A 19,644-nucleotide genomic window follows, 5' to 3' on the forward strand; every position below is an offset into this window, starting at 1 on the left:
TTTTTTCCGGAGCCGCTCTCAGTTTTGCTCGCCTCCCCAGTGGCGGTGCAGGCATCATGTCCTTCGAGCCCACCATCATKCCACCCGCGAACACCTCCGGCAACGGGACCGCCAGCGAGGGCGGCAAGCCGCCCACCATCCCCACCGTCATGTTCATCTTCGGCGTGGTGGGCAACCTCATAGCCATCGTGGTGCTCTGCAAGTCCCGGAAGGAGCAGAAGGAGACCACTTTCTACACGCTGGTCTGCGGGCTGGCGGTCACTGATCTTTTGGGGACCTGCCTGGTGAGTCCGGTCACTATTGCCACTTACCTGCAAAATCGTTGGCCAGGAGGACCCGCACTGTGTGAGTACAGCTCCTTCATCCTCCTCTTCTTTGGACTGTCTGGCCTCAGTATTATCTGTGCCATGTCTATAGAGAGGTACCTGGCCATCAACCATGCCTATTTCTACAACCATTATGTAGACAAGAAGCTGGCAGGGCTCACGCTCTTTGCCATCTATGCTTCCAACGTGCTCTTCTGTGCCCTCCCCAGCATGGGGCTGAGCAAATCTACCTTGCAGTACCCTGACACTTGGTGTTTCATAGACTGGCGAGCGAAGGAGGCCACTCATGCGGCATATTCCTACATGTACGCTGGCTTCAGCTCCTTCTTGATCATGGTCACAGTGATCTGCAACATCCTGGTGTGCGTGGCCCTAATTCGCATGCACCGCCAGTTCATGCGGCGCACATCCTTGGGGACAGACACCACCTCCAGCCGCTTATCTGACTTTCGCAGACGCCGGAGCTTCCGTCGGATGGCGGGAGCAGAGATCCAGATGGTTATTCTGCTCATTGCTACTTCCCTCGTTGTGCTCATCTGCTCCATTCCTCTGGTGGTGAGTAACGTTGTGCAACCCTTCTTTTCTGTCATCCACATTGCTGAGTCTTTTCTCCTCCTAGACTGTAGGAATCTCATTTCGCCAGTACTGCTAACTGTCAGAGTAATTTTAATGCAGCTAGCATACATACTTGGTGATAAAAAAAAAAAACTATATAAACTTATATTTACAACAAGAAAAGAAACACACTTATCCCAAGTTCTAGGCTCCTTCGATTGCTTAAAATTCRGTGCCAACAATTCTCAATAATTTTTTCAGTGTTTAAGCGGAATCCGCACAGCAGAAATCCTAGTGAGAGCACRAGGCACTTTAAAGTTCACTTCTAAAATTAATTTGTGATGAGTGAGGCTTGGGGCTAGCCTGCATTTCTGGATGCACATTGTGTTTTTAAAATGTGCACACTGTTGCTGAAGGGTACAGCATTCCTTACTATGCGGAAAGACGAGAAGGTTCTGTTCATACGGTATCACCAACGTACTTAGTGCTTCACACACCAACAYGAAACAGAGCTTCCTGCTCAGAGGAATTCACTGTCTTTGGGGTAGATCCCACATTCTTACATCCCCCAACAAGCCCCCCAGGGAGGGAGGGCTAAAATCAGTGGAACTGCTTGTTGATACAGTTTTCAGAATCTGGCCCACAAAAGCCTAGAGATCACACTGAAATGTCAGACATTACCACTAATCACCTGTTAATTTCCTGAAACAGCTGATACTCTAATCGTCATTGAACTGAACATAGGGGATCCTCTTTCTTATATTCCTCCACCTTATCCCTAAGGAAGGGAAAAAACAGGCTCAGTTCCTGCTTGCCACCCACCATAATAAAACTTGGCGAACTTCTCTGCTATTCTGGCTCAGAGACATTAAACAAACAATTGGCTTGCCATATTCACCACCTTCCAAAACACAATTTAGAGAGCCAAGCAGTAGCTATTTCACAAAAAGTGGTTTTAGAAGATGGATGATTATAAGGGAATTTATTGTAGGTCGGAACTATTCTGCAGTTGCCTCACAGTAGAGGGGTGTGAAATACAATTGGCCAACTAGTACTGAGAGAAAAATAATGCGTATGGATATTGGAGGTTTAGAAAAGTAAATCTGAAAGGGAGTTTGAGAGGTCAGTGAGTCCATCCCCCTGCTCCAAAGGAGGGTCAGGCCAGTTTTGCCACATTACTAACATATACAGAAGCCAGTGAAGTGTGGCTTTGCTGGCGTACCAGCTCTCCAGCTGTCGCTAAAGTCTCTTGTCCTTCAGGGTCGTCATTTCATGTTGCGCCATAGCATAACTGAGCATATTGCCACGTGCTTATTGCCTGTCATTTAAAGCAAATCAAAACGTGCTGTTTGAGTTGCATACAGGGTGTCTCCGAGAGGTGCATGTCTATTAGATCTAGGAACCGCACACAACCTGTTCTGCAGTCCAATGCCAGAAACTTCACGGTTAAACCAGCTTGCCACAGCAGGAGGCATTGGGTCACTGACTGGCCAACCCCAGACAGTGCCTGTGGGTGGACAGTACTTAATTTGATTAATCTAATATTGTAACAGTCATTTCACAAAAGAAAAATACTGTATTTTCAGAAGAGATGCTGGTAAATACAGAGAATAGCTTCTGGGAATTGAAAACAATGTTGTAAGACAATACAGGATATCAGTTAATGGACTCCAGCAGTTCTATAAAAAACAAAGCCTGTATTCCCTGGAGGGACAGCTAGAGGAAGGTTGAGAAGTCTGACTATAAAATACAAAATGAAATTGGTCATATTCATTAGGAGTTGGTAGTCTCTTACAGAATAGTTATAAAAAATAAATGAAAGAGGGAGGGGCYACCAGAAATGGAACTAGATTGTTGACAATTAAAATTAATGAACTTGGGTGGGGCAAAAGGTTTATTATTTAAACAGTTGTGGTGGAAAACTTGCATATAGCAGGTGATGTGTGAAGGTGCAGGTGATGAAGTTCTGTAGTTCTCTCAGACCTTGATTTCCACTACATTAAAAGACACATTGTTACCTTGGAACTGTTCACAGGTTAGCTTTTCACAGGAAAAGCAGYACACCTTTTCTGTATGTAAGATGAGGTTAAAGACTTTATCATTTCACTGTGTCTGTATTTCACTTAGAAAATGCACATCTAAAAAAAAAACTTTTTTTTTAAAGAAAGAAAAACAAAAAACCCCACGTATAGATTAATCATTACTGTGTCCAGTATGGTGAAGCTACTTTATAATAAAAGTAGCTTGTCTTAAGTCATTTGCTTCCCCCTGTGGGGAAACAGCTATAGCCATATAGGTATGTTTATACCACAATGTACTGCGGTGCAAACCACTCTATGCTACACCCTCTGCTGTTGTGTATAGATTGAGTTTATAAATTCCAAAATAAACTAAGAAGTAGTCACAGAAGTAATATCTTTATGATGTAAATCCTTAGAAAGAGCCACTAGCAGAGACGGGAAGATCAGTTACATGTATGTACATTTTTATGACTCAGAGGAGTTATTCAGAATTAAACTAGAAGCCCTTACTGCAGAGGAGGGGCTCGTTCTTAACAAGAAAGCCTGGCAAACACAAAGAACGTGCAAGTAGTAAGATGATGGTGGTATAGTCGAGTTACATAATGCAGGCACAGAGGATGCTTTATGACTGAAATTTTCTGATTTCCTACTGATGATTTAGGCTGAATAATAAATTAAAATTTAAGTCAAAGCAACTTCTGTAAGAGATGTGAACCACTAACTTTTTAGAACAAACTCTTTCATAAGTTATGAAATTGTAAACAGAAATAATCCAGGGGGCTATATTTATTAGRGTTTAACAAAAAACTTATAGTCTTGAAACATTAAATAACCCAAAATAGTAAGTGAAGGCTTGTCTTGAGTTAGTGTTTAATGAGCAGCAAGCTGAGTCACAGAACAGCAGTTTTTAATAATGAGATACTCCAGTGCTCAGTTGAAGTTAGTATTTTAGTGATTTATTCAGAAAATCAGCAAGTTCTTATGATGTAACAAAGTTATGAAGGATTGTGTAAAACTGAATGAACTTGACAGAACTGAAGGCTGATCAAATTTATCCAGGAAAATACTGAAAGAAATACGTATTAGTGAAAGTAAACTTGCTGTATAACCCCGTGTGTTGTCAACATGCAGGAAAGTGATGTGGAAGGCATGAGGAAGAATCTAGTAATAATTTAAAAAAGAAATAAGGAAGAAAAAAGAACAAAATGTATGCTGGGCTCTTATCTGCACTCCACTTTGGTTATCTCACCTTTTAAGATTGTGATTTTTTTTAGCAAATAGTATCAGATATACTTAAAGTAAGGAATAAGTTATATCGGAGTTTATCAGGAATATAGTAAAAATTATCATCTAGCCTTTAAAAAAATCTGTTTCAAGAATAAATACGCACATACTAGTCAAACTGTGATTCACTGTAATTCAGTCTAGCAGATACGGTTACCTTTTTAAGGACAAGATCATTTTCTGATATCAATCACTGAAAATTGTTTTTAAATTAAGRTGAAATAGAAGATAAAATACCATGTGTCAGCATGTACCTCTGAGTGATCACATGAAAGAATTAGGAGTTTGTAACTTAGTGTTTAATTGATCAGTAAGTGTGGATTTTGTATTGGCTTGGTTTGGTTTTTTTTTTTTTTTTYCTTTGCAGTATCAGGGACTGTGCACAGCCATCAGCAAGGTGGCAGACATGATTTTTTGAGCAATGGGGTGATCTCTTACAGCAGGCACCAAGCCCTTGGAGGACAAAGGTTATTGGCTTGTAGAGCTGAAAAACTTGTTTTCTGCTTAGTGCTGTRCAGTTTTTAAATCTATCCTATCAGTATATATGGACATAGATTATGAGAACAGATGAAAACTATGAAGATGACTATTTCACTAACTTTTGTGACAGTAACTATACAAGTCACTTGACAGTACCACATAGAAATAGAAATTGTGATCAGCTGAGTTTTGGGAATTTTTTGTTTTTTGTTTGTTTTTACAAAATCTAAAAGGACAGGAAGCAGCATACAGGACTGTAATCCTACAAATACCTGTCACTTGAGGATAAACTTAACACAAATGCAAACAAACTGCTAATACTTTTAAACATATTGCCTGAATCATACAGCTACATACGTAACAAATACAAAACCCACTCTATGGGATGTTTTTCTTTTACTTTGCTTCTTTCCTTAATTAGGATTTCACATTGCACATAGTCAAGCATCAGATTAGCTAACATATGCTAGTATATGAAATAATGGATTCCAATGACTAGGTATTTATTTAAAAGATATGAGACAAAATCTTCTATCATGCGATATCCTGTAGCATGCTTGTAGCCAGAACAGGATATACATCTCACTGTTCTTGTAGGTGATAAATTAGTAAGTGCTGTTTCACCAGTATGTGAAGAAATTAAAAATTAACTTATCTTCTTTTTTTTCATTTTTAACCAGATTTTGATTAAGACTTAAACCAAGCAATAGGTCTGATTGGATGAATGCAGCTAACATTTTTTGGTCTTGTAATAAGAGAGAGCACAACCTTTCTGGCAAGTTGAAACAGTTGTACAGTTCAGTGTTTTCACTACATAGGTCCACATTAGGAATCTTTTACTTATCACACACCTGTCACAAGGAAATAAAGTGTACAGAGATAAAGAAAGATGTCCTGTGCAATTAGACATTTCCTTTTCAGCCACAGTCGGTACTTGAAGACATTTTTGTCTTTCAGTAAACTCTGCCAGACAGACAGAGAAAGGTGAAGTAGATACCTGCATTTCAGATGTTGCTTATCAAAAGAACAATCTAAACAATCAAAAGAACAATCTATTAAATCTCTAATGTGTAACTGTAGCTACATTTTTTTTAAAAAAGAAAGATCTCCAAAGTAGGATGTGTATTTCTTCAGCTGTCAAAGTATACTTTCTGATTCTGTGATCTTGGTGAAGTAAATAGCTCTCCCTATCACTCGTCTAATCTTCYTAGTAATGAGTGCATTTAGTAGTATTATCTTTTGGAAGGCCTCCACTCCCACAATACTGTCCTTTGGACTCATAGCTCTAAGGGCAGGTACCTGTTCAATAGCAATGATCAAATGGTCAGATATGTAGGCTTGCATTTACACACCTCCAGGATGTATTCCTCTGCACAAGGAAAATCTCTTTACAGAAAAAGATAAGGAGAAACATTTGGAAAGAARTACTATGGCGTAAGTTAAATCCTCTGTAAAAATACAATTCTTGTGTATATACAACTTCTCATCAGTTTGGGGAGGAAAACTCAYGCAAATGGCCAAGTAGATATTTCAAGAATGGAGTTTAGCTGATGCCAAACATACTCATATATCAACTTACTTTTCAGCCTTCCRCTTTCTGGAATCCTGACTTAAGCTTTTCGGGTTTAGAGCTTGTGTCAGAAAAGACCGGTTTTACTTGCACAAGCTTATAAATCAAGTCACAATACTTCTCTGCGCCTGTGTATCACTAGTAGCACACTTTTGCTAGTCGTCATCTTTCATGCAACTACTGCCCATCAGAGCAGGGTTGCTAACAGAACTTTCACTCTTAATTTTGAAGCACAGGATGCTGTGACTGTATGACACCTGTGCCACCTAGTGGTGTGATACTGAATGCTATAGTAAATCAAATAAAAGACTGGCTTTCCCAGACCCATACACAGGCAAATAGCAAGCGATTTTAAGTGCATTATTAAAAACATCATCAATAAATACTAATAAAACTGTAGGTATGTATAAATTTTAGACTCCAGAGAAATTGGTCTTCTCGCAGCCAGTGGTACACCAGAATTATTTACTGATAGACATCAGATGGCAATTGCAGCAGGATAGAGTCTAATACAATATGCCTAATGACAATAAAATTCAAAACAAATGCATCTTATTAAAAGAAAAACCCCCCAAAATCAGTTTGTGATATATACATATATATATATATATATATATATATATATACACACACACATACATATATATATATATATAGGCATACTTTTTAATGCATCTCAATTGCAAGTTTGGCTGGACAGAAAAATCAGGTCAGTAATAAGTATCTGTCAAAAGGACATCTGCAATGGTAGAGATCAGAAAGTAATTGGGAATAAAACTGTCAATATCATTCATGATTTTCCCATTTTAAATTCTGTAGGAAGGTTTTGTTACTCTTAAATTTAGAGAAAGTACAGAGAGAAGGAAGAAAGCTGATTGTTGATTTGATGCTCACTGATCTTGAGAGAGCCTATATGTATAGGCTTGTCAGTTAGAGGGTGGGTGTCATGAAAGCATACAAAATCCTAATGAAAATAACAGTAGGAAACAGGAACAGCTATTCATGGCTCCTCTTGCAATACAAGAGCTAGAGACCACCTCATTCATCTGGTTGACAGAGTCTGCCTATCAAGCAACAGGTTTAAAACAAACAGGAAAAAAAAGGGAAATAGTTTTTCCCACAACACTCCACAGGCTGTTGTGGAGGCCAGAAATATAAATGCCCTTAAAAAAAACCCACTCATCCAGATTCTTTCTTCAGCTCAGGGAATCCCTGAATCACAGCCAGTTGATGGCTGTGAAGTTGATGGGAAGACATGCATGTAAGGGACCACTCCATGTTTGCCCTGATTCTTACACTTTTTCCTGAGCATCTGTTATTGACTAACAGATCAATAGGCAAGCTACAACCTACCTACCAAATGAGYGCAGAGCACGTTACTGTCATATCAGAGCAGAGCCACATCCACAAACATCACAGTCCTTCTGTTAACCTGCTCAGCAAAGGTAAGCAGGCATCCCACATCACCCAGGAACTTTTCAGCATTCCTATGCCTCTTGGCTTACCTAATCCTGTGGTTCTCACACTGATCTTAAGCTATTAGTTATTCACCATTATGCCCATAAAACCAAATACTTCAGAAAATATATTCTGTAAAAGTTTTGTCAAGCATAAAGAAGGCTCAGGCACCTAAACAGATTGAGAAGCAGTTTGAGACTCCCTCCCCTCTTATGGTATGAGCTTTGYATTCAGAACTCTGCTCCTGAAGAGAGATTCTGCATTTTTAAAAAACAAATTTTATTTACGCTTTATTTATTTATAGCACATTCAAACTTCAAATTCTGACAGGCAGAACACCAACCCCCCCCCCCATGGCCCTGCTCAAAAACAAACTGAAGTTTTTCACCAGACTTGGAGGGCTTCATACACACTACTTCTAATAAAAATGACTTAAGAAGGCTGTTTACGTTTGGCTTCAGTTTATTTAAATGTTTGTGTGCCTCGTTGCTGGTAATCTTCTTCCAGCTAGGCCAGACCTGATTCATTACATGGATCAAGGCCAAGGCCAAAATAAGACTTTTAAAAAACCTGCAGTATTGCTAGTAGATATTTATTGAACCAGGTAAGAGAATTAGTGATTTATTTCCACTCACCTTAAGGAGTCTGAAGAAAATGGCATCTTCTATAGGAAATTCTTTGCGGTGGCTTTCGTAGGCCTTCCTAAAATTCAGAGCATAGCGTAGATCTTGCTAAAATGAAAAGCAGCTATTTGAGATTGCTCAGCATAGTAAACTCATTTGATGACACTGGAAGTAGTAAACTCCTTGGTGACATTGGAAAGACAACAGTTGATATCAAAGGAACTGGACAGTGCCTTGCTCACAGTAGCACTTGCTCACAGTAGCATTTACAAAAGTCAGCCATAAAACAGGAAATGGTCTGGTTACCATTCTTTTCTTAGATTCAGAAAAAAAAAAAAGAAAAAAAAAAAAAAAAGAGAGAGAGAAGCTGAAGGAGATACTTCTGTTTAGAAGACAAAGGAGATATTTCTGTTTAGAAGACGAGATCCTAATTAGCCTTAAATTTTGTGCATGGTAAATTAGAAATGCTAAATAAACAATCACTTCATCCAGCCACTTCAAACTCCTCAACGTCTTGACCATTTAAGCATTATTTTAATTCATTTTTAAGTAGAACCAACACGCTGGCTCATGTAGGAGAATAGAGCACTCCAGTGCTGAAATCATCCTRATCAACTAGAAATCTGCTAGCTGGGAGATCATTTCCTTTCTCCTCAAAACATGCTGCAACAAGCAAATGGCTAATGGTATTCAAACCTTTGAAAGTCCAGTAATGACAGCTGCCAGCAAAACATATTTCTAAGCTAGGGAATAGACAGCTCTGGACTTGTTTCTGGAGACCAGTTTACTTCTTGGGCTATAATCTGCGTTTCAGTTTCTAAACATACAATAACTATATCTTTGCTAGAGGAAAATTCGCTGATGGGCCAGGTCTCCTCAATGGAGCTAGACATCCCTTTGCAGGCAGCATAGGATTTGAAGTGTACAATAAAGCAATAAATACAGATCTAAATCCTTGTTCCTGGGTTCTATAAATTAAAAGGAAAGAAAAAGAGCAGCCAAACTTGAACATCAAAGAATTTCACAGACCAAAGTAGTTGAAGGCTCAACTTCTAATCCTGAGGACAGTGAACTTTATCTGTAACAAAGGTCACTTTACAGCAGATTCATCTAATTTTTTGCTATTTCAAAAAATAAACTCATAAACATTGATTCCTGGCTTTGCCAGCCTCTTCTCTTGCTTAAGTTGCAGTTGAAAATTTAGATCTCTATTTTGAAATGTAAACTTTAATTTCCTGATGTAACTAAAATTGTCTTCCTCYTCCCTGCTATCCCCTTGGGTAGGTCCGTGTCTTCGTGAACCAGCTGTACCAGCCTGAAACAGTGAGGGATGTGAGACAAAACCCTGACCTGCAAGCCATCCGTATTGCCTCAGTGAACCCCATCTTGGATCCRTGGGTCTATATCCTCCTCCGCAAGACCGTGCTCAGCAAAGCTATTGAAAAGATCAAATGCCTCTTCTGCCGAATTGGCGGAGCTCGGCGGCAGCAYCCCGGGGGCAATTTCAACTGCGTGGATGACCGCAGGACATCCTCCGCCATGTCCAGTCAGTCACCTTCCTTCATCTCCCGTGAGCTGAGGGAGATCAGCAGCACCTCACAAACACTGCTCTATCCTCCAGAGTTAAGTGAAAGCAGCATTGGGGTTCGCATGCAGCTTCCAGGCCCCAGTGCAAGTTTGGCTCAGTCTGACACTACATCAGTAAGGACACTACGCAGCTCAGAAACCTCAGACTCTTCACGGGGGCAGGACTCCGAGAATGTCTTCTTGGTGAATGAAATCCAGTCTGGCAGTGGGGCTAACTCCGCATCTAAGAGCGGCCCTCTCCAGGTCACCTTCCCCACTGAAGCACTGAACTTATCAGAAAAGTGTATATAGCAATAAAAACCATTAAACCCTGATTATCCTTCACAGTACATTGGAAAAACTGGTGCAATAGATAGGCATTTTACCTATTCAAGGGGAAAGGGGTTCAGCTGTGCTCCAAAGGGCTATTTTTCTCTTGCTATGTGATGGGTACACTTCTTTTAGACTACTGAGGACTGTATGGAACAGACATTGCACTTCTCCCTGTCATCAGAAACTGTACAAGACAGGTCTAACAGGACTGGAGCATGAACTGTCTTGTTCCTTGGCTCAGGAGAGCTACAGGCTCTGGAAGTAAAAAGATCCATCACCTGTTTTTCTTTTCTTTATTTATCTGTCCAAATCTGGTAGAACTTTTTTTTCCTCTCACTGTGGCTGCTCAGCTATCAAGGTTTTAAGCTTCTGGTACTAGAGCTAAAGGTGAGACAGCTACTTGGAACTGGACAGAGCTCTACTCTTAACAGCTATCTGGGGTAAAATTTTAAAGTGTCTCACTAAAGCATGAAAATGTGAATTTTTACTGTTGTACATATGTCAGGATTGAAAATATTTAAAAGTCTATTCTTCTCTGTGAGAAGGTTTCATATTAATACAAGGTATATAGAAATGATTGCCAGCCTTCTCTTCCCCCAGTATTGCCTGCTGAGAAGACCTAATTGTTTTAGATTTGTTGTCCATGCTAGATTCACAAGCTGATGAGAGTTAGTTCTCTACATAGAAACAAATAAAAAGTGAGTGAAATGGGAACACGTGCTATTAAGAAAAAAAACATGCTTTCATTTAAGAATATTCCTTTTCAGTGTATGTACATACTAGAAAGACAGATTTTATTTATGTGCTCAGAATGTTTCTCTGTATAACACATCAGCTCCTCTTGGGAGTACTTCAGCCCACATTCTGCACACATTTAAACACACACTTAACATTGCCCAACTGAGTAGTCCTTCTGCTGCCAGGGAGACTCCATACATGTAAAGTTAAGAACATATAAAAGTGCTTTTAAATATCAGGGCCTACACTTTCAATCCCTGGTTAATAGTCTTAATACTCACTTTAGTAAAAACATCACTGATGTAACAAAGGTATTTTTTCATAGCATTTATCATTTTACTTTAAATAGTAAATAGAATTTTTATGACTGTGTAATCTGATATTCCATCACATAAACATAAAAAACCATGGAAGCAGAATCTTCATTTTAAAGGTACAGATTATAGAAAACCATATCCTTATTTTGAACTCCTTGAAAATTACTTGTTCCTAGAGTTTTAATGGCAAACACATCACAAAAAATAATGGTTAATCAGTGACAAAAAGGAGTTTTGTGTTTTATTTTGTAAGGGTTAGATCTTGTTCCAGAAGAACTGTTTATCAAAATCACTTTCTGTACAGATATTTGGATGATGTTTCGTCAAATAGTAAGCATGTTATGCTGCTTAAAGTGTTTTCATGTGAAATGCTTTATTGTAATGAAAATCTTGAGCCTTTTGTTGAAAATGTTTAAGCAGTTGTATGGACCAAAATCATTTTGGAGATCACAATTAAATGGAAATGTTCTGCTTGATCTCGGAAGTTTATACAAGTCTGCCATTCAGTGCCAACTCCTTACCTTAATAAGCCACCCATTTTGGAACGCTTTGAACTTAGCTACTGTCAAAACATACTTTGTTCTGCRAGTTTCCAAAACATCACAGCATGATCACCATCAGCAAGAGGAAGCCATCTTCTAAAATTCCTGAGGATGTTGACACAGAGTCTTCACACAATAAAACAAACACGATCAATTATATTTTCCGTTAACTGGGGAGTAGTTGAGCTTTATTTGCTTTGGCATATGGGGAAAGCAAAATTAACTCTCCACACAAATATCTGCACCTAAAGTCACTATTCACTGGGTAAGGTAGAGAATAACTTTCTACTAGATCCAAAGATAAAGATCTGTCCAAATTCTTTGAAATTAAACTACTCTTCTATGGTCTATTGTTTTACTAGTGACCAAAAACTAGAATACACTTACTGTATTTCCTAAGACAAGGATACAGTACTTGATAGAGCATGAAGGTAGGACTGTACCTGCAACTATACAAAATATGCAAATTTAAGGCCACACTGTTGTAGCTGGAATAAAACAGCACACCAGTATTATTGGTACTGACAGTAATGACAGAATTAAATAGCAACAGTGCATAATAAAAGTGCACAGTATTTAAATAAGCCTATATATTGCAGATGAATATAATATATAATTTAAGCCTATATATTACAGATGAAAAATAAATACATGTGGTCTGGAAGACTTCTAAGCAAGAATAGGCTATCTTAAATAGCTGACCTTCTAGCAGAACATGTTTCTTCGCAAATGTGTATGATAAGCCTGTGGTCATTTTCCTGCCCACAGCATTGCTGGTATGTCAACAGTGGAGTGGATTCATAGTACACACATCATCACTAATTCCCTCAATACTGAACTCGGGGATCGCCAATCAACCTGCAGATGAAAAAGTCTCCTGAGGAATAGTAGAATTATCTATGAGAACTTAGTATCAATGCACAAAGACAATACAAGGAGCATCTTTAATGCTTAGTCACATAGATGGATGTTCAGAGTTAGCCTGGCTAAAAGGACTGAGCAAGTGTGCCTTTGTTTAGGGGTGACATACTGCATATCCCTCCTACCCTGCCTGCCAGTCCTAATCAGCTTTGGAACCTTCCTGCATTCTGACTCCATACAGACCATGCCAAAATTACTGAATTCTCCTTCTCAGCTTCCTTTCAGTTAATAGAAGTCCAGTAAGTAACTAAAAGTTTGTAGAAATTAGTGACACATGAAAGTTAAAATAAAAGGTTATTTTCCTGCTAGGCATTACACATAGCTTTCATATTTTTGAAAGGGCTTCCCTTCTCATGCATAATAGCTCTCCTTTTGCTTCCCACCTCCCAGAGATCCATATACCTCTATATAGCCTGCCTTCCACATCTGCATCCACTTTCCCATCTTTTAAGTGTTCAGAAACAAAAAATCATTCACTACCAACACTTTTATGCCAAAGTTATATCTCCTTGACTATCCTCCTGAGACCTGTCAATACTAATCCTACATCGTCACTTACAGCAGTCAGCCTGTGCCGACATACCCTCAACTACAGCTTCACAAAAGCCTTTTCATCAGCAATAACCACCCTACACACTCCATCCTGCTCCCCAAACCCCAGTCCTAACTCTATCTGAGCCCATATCCTGTAGCATGGCCTGGAGAATCAACCCACCACAGACAGGATGAAAGCCAATGTCTGTAAGAGACAGTAGTTTCTATGAAAATGCCTAAATTAATTTGAATTACCAATCAATCATATAGGCCAGCATTAGGATTGGGCTCACCTTTAAGGTTTAAGATATACTGGCAGAATATATCTTAAACCAGCACTGACTGGACTGTAAGGATGGGGCTGTAGGAACCTAAAATAAGCCAAACTTCTGCACCTGTTGCCTGCAACACTAGTGCCACCTAACCCAAATCAGTGTTGTATGTGCAATGCCAAAGCATTAACAGTATGACTGTAATCCACTACCTTCAAATGGCATCAGCCATCATCCCAACCAAGAAGCCTTCTAGTAAAATTTGCAGTGCCTTTTCTGCTCCTAGACACAACTGCAAGTCTAATTTACTTAGGGCAGATTTAATATCAAAGCTACTAAATACCATCAGACCTTGCCACTCCTAGGCCTTATTCTAGAAGGGTTAACAGATCTGGAAACAAACCACAGTCTAAAGTCCCTGCTCTTAGAACCCAAATCTGGAACTCAGTCCATACCTCTGCTGTTGCCTCTTGATCATTTAACTCTCTACAATCCACACAGCTCCTACAGTCACTGCACTTGCAAACCAGCCCTTAAAGCCAGGCCAGTACACCTGATAGGATTCAGCAATAATCCAGACTCCTAGGTGTTTCTTGATTCTAAACTAGTCCTCTCTGGGTATACCAGAGGCAAAAGACTCCAACCCATTTGACAATGTGATATTAAATAGCACCAGTGTTCACAGTAATCACCCGTATTATGTGCAATCAGCCAATAAACTGAGTCCTTAAATTTCTGCTTTCTTCAAGCCCAGTCCTAACTGCTTTTACAGTTTTATAGCCATTACATGACCCAGAAATAGTGTCAGAGAGGACTTGCCCTCAACACTAGCTTTTACCTCTTTACCATTCATTTAAGCATCTGGCAGACACCCTATATAGCCAGGTAGAGTTTTCAACGTTACTTCTCTTGTCTTAACCCCAAGCACAGTTATTTGATGATGACTATTAGAGACTGGAATACTAAATGAAACCCATTAAGTTTCATTTTTCCCTCAGTTACTTTTAAAATCCAAAGTTTTATCACATTATGAAATCAGTCACTGTTGTGTTACCTGAATAAATTTTATTTATCTATACTTTCTTTACCCTACAATAACTTTAGAAAGCATCTGTTCTCTCAGTGTAATTAATAGACATTTATATCAGTCTACAAGGATAGAATTCATCCTCCATGTTTCAGTGCCTAAAGTCAGTCACCTTAGGCTTCCTTTGGAAATAATTAGGCACTTCGGAAGCCTGATTCACCTCATTTTAAGATAGTCATCTAACATAAAGCATATGAATGGCCCTCTGAGGCTGTGTATTTCTTTCCACTGAATATAAACAGATTCAAAGGAGAAAATCCAAATTTGAATGTTAACCGCAGGTGTTTAAAGTTAAACAAACCTAATTCCRCCTTAACTATTGTTGTCACTGAAATTTCCTCTTTAACTGTGTTGCAGCACTTTGTTAAGCATTTAAGCATACGATTCCCATGGAAGGCAGATAAACTGGGGCAACAGCAGCCATTGGCACTAGTGATGAAAAACAGTAACAAACGCCTGCTGGCAAAGTGTGAATGCAATTCACCATGTTCTACCTTCTCCTTTGGATCTTTCTCATTTCGGCACAGCATTGCTTTTTACTAAAGATTTTTCGATAAGTTTATATTTTTTACATGTTCAGAAACAAACAACAAAAAAGTGCAACTGGTAAATGAATAACATCTTAAAAGCCTATGGTAACCTATATTCTTGTGATAACCCAAAGAATAAATAGGCATCACTAAGCAGCAGAGAAGCCAATATTTTATTCAAATAGATCCAAAAAGTCTTATGCATGCAAAACATGACATGCTGTACAAAAAAAAAAGTCAAACTTCCCAGGTTGAGAATAACACAGTCACAAGAACTTAGCTGCTGCCTGTTACAAGATACTAGTGTCATGACAATACCCAGAAACCTGATCTAGTTGGAACAAAAAAACAAATTCAGCAGGAATTTTGTGAATCATTTCAGTGGGAGTAGATGCAGCGATAACATGGACCTCTGAAAGGATGGAGACAAAGTCTTAACTGTATGAGTAAATACGTAACACATTCACACAAGTATAAAAGGCAAAGAAAGAAATGTGTTAGATTACAGCCCATTTCCTTTAAAAATGAGGACACATACCTTACTGCATCTTACACATACCTTCCTCTAGCCAGAGGGTGTCTCTTTTTGGAAGAAATCTGTCCAAATCCTTTTCATAGTAATTCTTCCTGTGGCTACTTAGATTGTCTTAGTTAAGTTAGGAAAAATATGATGATAAAATTCTTCAATCAAACAGTATGATAATCAAATGTCCATTCAACAAGCATTTCRGGATCTATTCCAGAATTGGACAAATGAAAACAGAGCATTGTGTTGTGTTTTGCATAAGATGTTAACTGCAGATATTTTAAATACTCAGATGTTAAAAAGCGTAAGGTGTRTGTGTGTGGGGGGGTGAGTGTGTGTATCTGCTCATAGATAYAAAAATTACCGTATATACAAAAATAAATTCAAGAAGAATCATGCAAAAATTAATGAAAACACAGTAAGTACAACACTGCAAGTAAGTCTCTGAAAGGTACAATCTATTTCTATATGGAGGACAGATGTCCTCTGAAGAATTAACAAGATTCAAATGAAACTATGACCTAAGTTAAATAATTTTTCTATAATACATTTATTATTGCAAAAAGCAGTAGGCTTCTCCAGCAAAGTTATTTCCTTTCAAAATGTGTTTTTAAACATTTTAATTAAAAATTATTTTAATTTTAAAATAAAAATCAACTACTAAAAAGGCAAAAATGACTGATTTCAAAAGGTTTCCCTTGGCTACAAACCCGTCTTTGTCATGCAAAAATTATCAAAATTGAATGGAAATGATGTTCTCCCAAAAATATATATCCTGAACTCTCTGGGATTTCCTCAATTGACCATTTCTTCCAAAAGTCTCTTTGTAGTCACTGTAACACTTAAAATGCACCTGTATATTACATATACATTTAAGTAAGCTTAAATATGTCTATTTAGCTATAAACAATAGCTAAAATCTAGTTTTGTGCAAGGAGGTAACTTCAGCTAAGTTAGATTATTCACAAGGTGGCAGTTTAATTGCCTACTTTCATACATGCCAAAGTGGCAGCCTGGTTAGGAAGGTATTCTTTCAAATGCATCTACAGACAGCGAAAAGAGGGCCGTCTCAGCCAAGAGAAGCCGAAGGAAGTAGCGTGACTTTGTTTCTCTGAACTGCCCATGTGAGGAAGCAACCACCATCTTCCCCTAAAGAAAGATAAAGACTAGGTAAAGAAACCTCCTAAATCACACATCAGCGTTAACACAACACTCTCCCTGCTATCCAACCCCCCAAAATTTCCTGATTAAATGTGTTGTGTTTTGCATAAGATGCCTGGAAATGCAACATAGRTAAGTTTAGATATTATAAGAAGTGGCTTTTCCATATAGCCTAGGTATTTTGAAAGTACTTATTGCATTGCACACTCTTTTCATTCCAACAAAATTTCTTGATTTAAATGATTTAAAAGGGAGACTGAAGCAGTGCTGTCCTGAACAGTGGGTCATAAGAACTCTGAAAGATCAACTGATTCCCTTTATAAGATTTTCAGCATTACTGGGGAAGAAAAGGATAGAAGTAATACACTTCAGAGATGTACCTATTTCCAGCTCCTATCATTTTAATTTTGGTGCTGTCCGTAGTCCAGCATTTAAAATAAGGAAAGGCCAGACTTTTGAGACCAAGAGAACAACTCATATTTGAACCGGCTGCTAAATGTTAATCATTAAGGATTGAAATATAAACAAAAAAGGGCAATTTGTTATCAATATTTATATTTTAAATAGGAGCTGATTAATTATTGGGAAGATGTAGAGAGTAACTTGAACAATTATGAAATACAGTTACAAGAGAGATATTGTTATAATGTAGTTACACATTTTAACATTATGTTTGTTCATGAGATTTTTAAAATCAACTCTTAGCTTGCTTCTCCAAAAGTATGGATGGAAGATGAATTCAGGTCTGTGCTTTTTAAAAAGAAAAACGGTTTCAATCAAATCAAAAATTTCAAAAGAAAAAATAGCTTCTTTTGTAGGCTCCCCAACTGATTTTTAAAAAAGGGAGAAAAAAAGAAAAACTCAACATAAAATAAACAACACTAGTTCTCAAAATATACATAGCCCTGACAACATACCAGGCTGCCCTATCGGGCTCTGATAAAAATGGTATCATCAGGAGTTGTAGTACAGTTTTCCTTCTCAGTAACAGTCTCTACAGCGCCTGAAGCAGACACAATCACTACAGTTTTAGCGGCTGCAAGAGCTTTCTCCTTCTCTGCGATGGCAGCACAGACTGCCACAATCTCATCACTTTCAAAGTCATAGTCTGGGATTGATTCTTGAGGAAACTCTTTTGCTTTTGCCAGGGCTTGCACTGCCTCAGTCTTTGTTGCCTTCTCCTGATGTTCATGGAGTTTTCTTGCCCAAGAAAGGTCCTCTTCCCATACCTCAGGGTTCATTGGAAAAATGTGTAAGGATACCTGAAAACTTCGGATTGCCTAGAAACAGAAGAGGGGAAAAAACAAAGATTGGAATCTTTAAAGTCTGCATATTTCATCACAGAGATTAACCAGAAATTCATTTTCCCAAAGACAAAAACAATTATATTCCAGTCTGTTTTTATTAAAATATCCTCCCTCAGCTCTAAGTTCAGTTACAGTGCTACTCCCAAACTACTGTGTGTGCAAGTGTCTGAAAGTACCAAGAATGAACAAATCCGGTACTTGGCAACAAAGGTACAAAAAGGAGTTCACAAATGCAAATGGTCTAGATAGAGAAAAAAAAATTTTAAAACCAAGCCCTCAAGAAAATATTCCTTTTTATTTTAAAAGAAAATTTGGAACAGAATTGAAGTATTTAATGAAAGAATATACTATTAGATACATTTTAAGGCCACAACTCCCTTAAAAAATTAGGCAACCTCATATTACTACCAAAGGAAGAATATTAATCTTTATCCTGTCAAGACATGAACCAGCTCAAACTGAAATACTCCTTAGAAGCAGGTCACTGGTTTTCACTGTTCATATGAAAGAGTGTGAAATAAATGCCCAAAAGTGCAACATAGATGATAAATTTAGACATAGTAAGAAGTGGCTTTTCCATATTGCCTAGGTATTCTTAAAGTACTTATTGCATGCTCTTTTCATTCCAACAAAAACATGTCAAAATAATATTCTAATTAAAGAGGGAAAAGCCAAATTCATTTTCATTTTGATGGTTTTCTATCTCAGTTTTGTCTTATCATCAGATAGACAGAAGGGGGCAAGGAGAAAGATATAAACAAATACAGAAATGGGACAACTGGGATGTGAAATTTCACCAATATTGCCCCTTATAAATTAGCATGTAGTCATTTCATATATAGATCTAATACTACAGTCATCCATGTCCATGATAAGCAGTTTCTGTAAAATTGAGCAAATTGGTTGTAAACATTTAACCTCAGAAAAGTATAAACTTCCCACTTCAAGAGTTATTCTAAGAAAGAACTCCTATAATCTTATAAATCATCTAGTATTAATACAATTAATTATAATTAATATTGCTTCTCTTGTCTTTCAACTCATCTGAATTGGGAAATGTTCCACAAATACAAATATTCAACCCAGAAGTTGTTAAATTTTAAAAAAAACTAATGAAGCAAGGATTGCATTTAGCAGTAACAAGATAAACTGGAAGAATGTTGGACCAAAACTTAAAACTGCATTGGATTTTTAATTATATTAACAGTGAGAAGGTCCACACTGACTTTATCTATTCTAGCTTATACATGTACATGCACGTAATGTGTCTATTTGATATTTATGATTTACGGCCAGTTACGAAAGCGGCCGCCTGAGTGATTAGTCCTTCCTGTGGGGTGTAAAACCAGCTGTGATTTCCAGCAACTTGTGTATAAAGACTTTAAAGACATGAACAACCACTGAATGTCATATTCTTTTGTAATTTATAAATATTCAAAGCACGCAAATTAATTTGAAAAAGCAGTACTTTATCTCCATCAGCAGAAACTGCC

At 38.0% G+C, this 19,644-nt stretch overlaps 2 protein-coding genes across 5 annotated transcripts in view; one reads left to right on the plus strand and one right to left on the minus strand.

Moving 5' to 3' along the window:
- The first annotated feature begins 16 nt into the window (after window positions 1-16).
- PTGER4 (prostaglandin E receptor 4) lies at window positions 17-11,747 on the plus strand. Its single transcript, XM_085326367.1, has 2 exons — window positions 17-881; window positions 9,602-11,747. The coding sequence occupies exons 1-2, from the start codon at window positions 57-59 to the stop codon at window positions 10,193-10,195; spliced, it is 1,419 nt and encodes a 472-aa protein (XP_085182493.1). The 5' UTR covers window positions 17-56; the 3' UTR covers window positions 10,196-11,747.
- A 3,560-nt stretch (window positions 11,748-15,307) lies between these two features.
- Window positions 15,308-19,644, minus strand: part of TTC33 (tetratricopeptide repeat domain 33) — a 43,527-nt gene continuing 39,190 nt past the window's right edge. For 3 of the 4 annotated variants that reach the window (XM_085326371.1, XM_085326368.1, XM_085326369.1), the window contains exon 5: window positions 15,308-18,124. In XM_085326371.1, coding sequence (XP_085182497.1) covers window positions 17,771-18,124 — 354 coding nt within the window. In that variant the 3' untranslated portion in view covers window positions 15,308-17,770. The remainder of the gene's footprint in view (window positions 18,125-19,644) is intronic. The other variant, XM_085326370.1, reaches the window with a different exon arrangement.

This window comes from Rhea americana, unplaced genomic scaffold (assembly GCF_003343005.1).
Source record: "Rhea americana isolate MKP2758 unplaced genomic scaffold, rheAme1 scaffold_13, whole genome shotgun sequence".
In the NCBI taxonomy this organism is placed as follows: Eukaryota; Metazoa; Chordata; class Aves; order Rheiformes; family Rheidae; genus Rhea; species Rhea americana.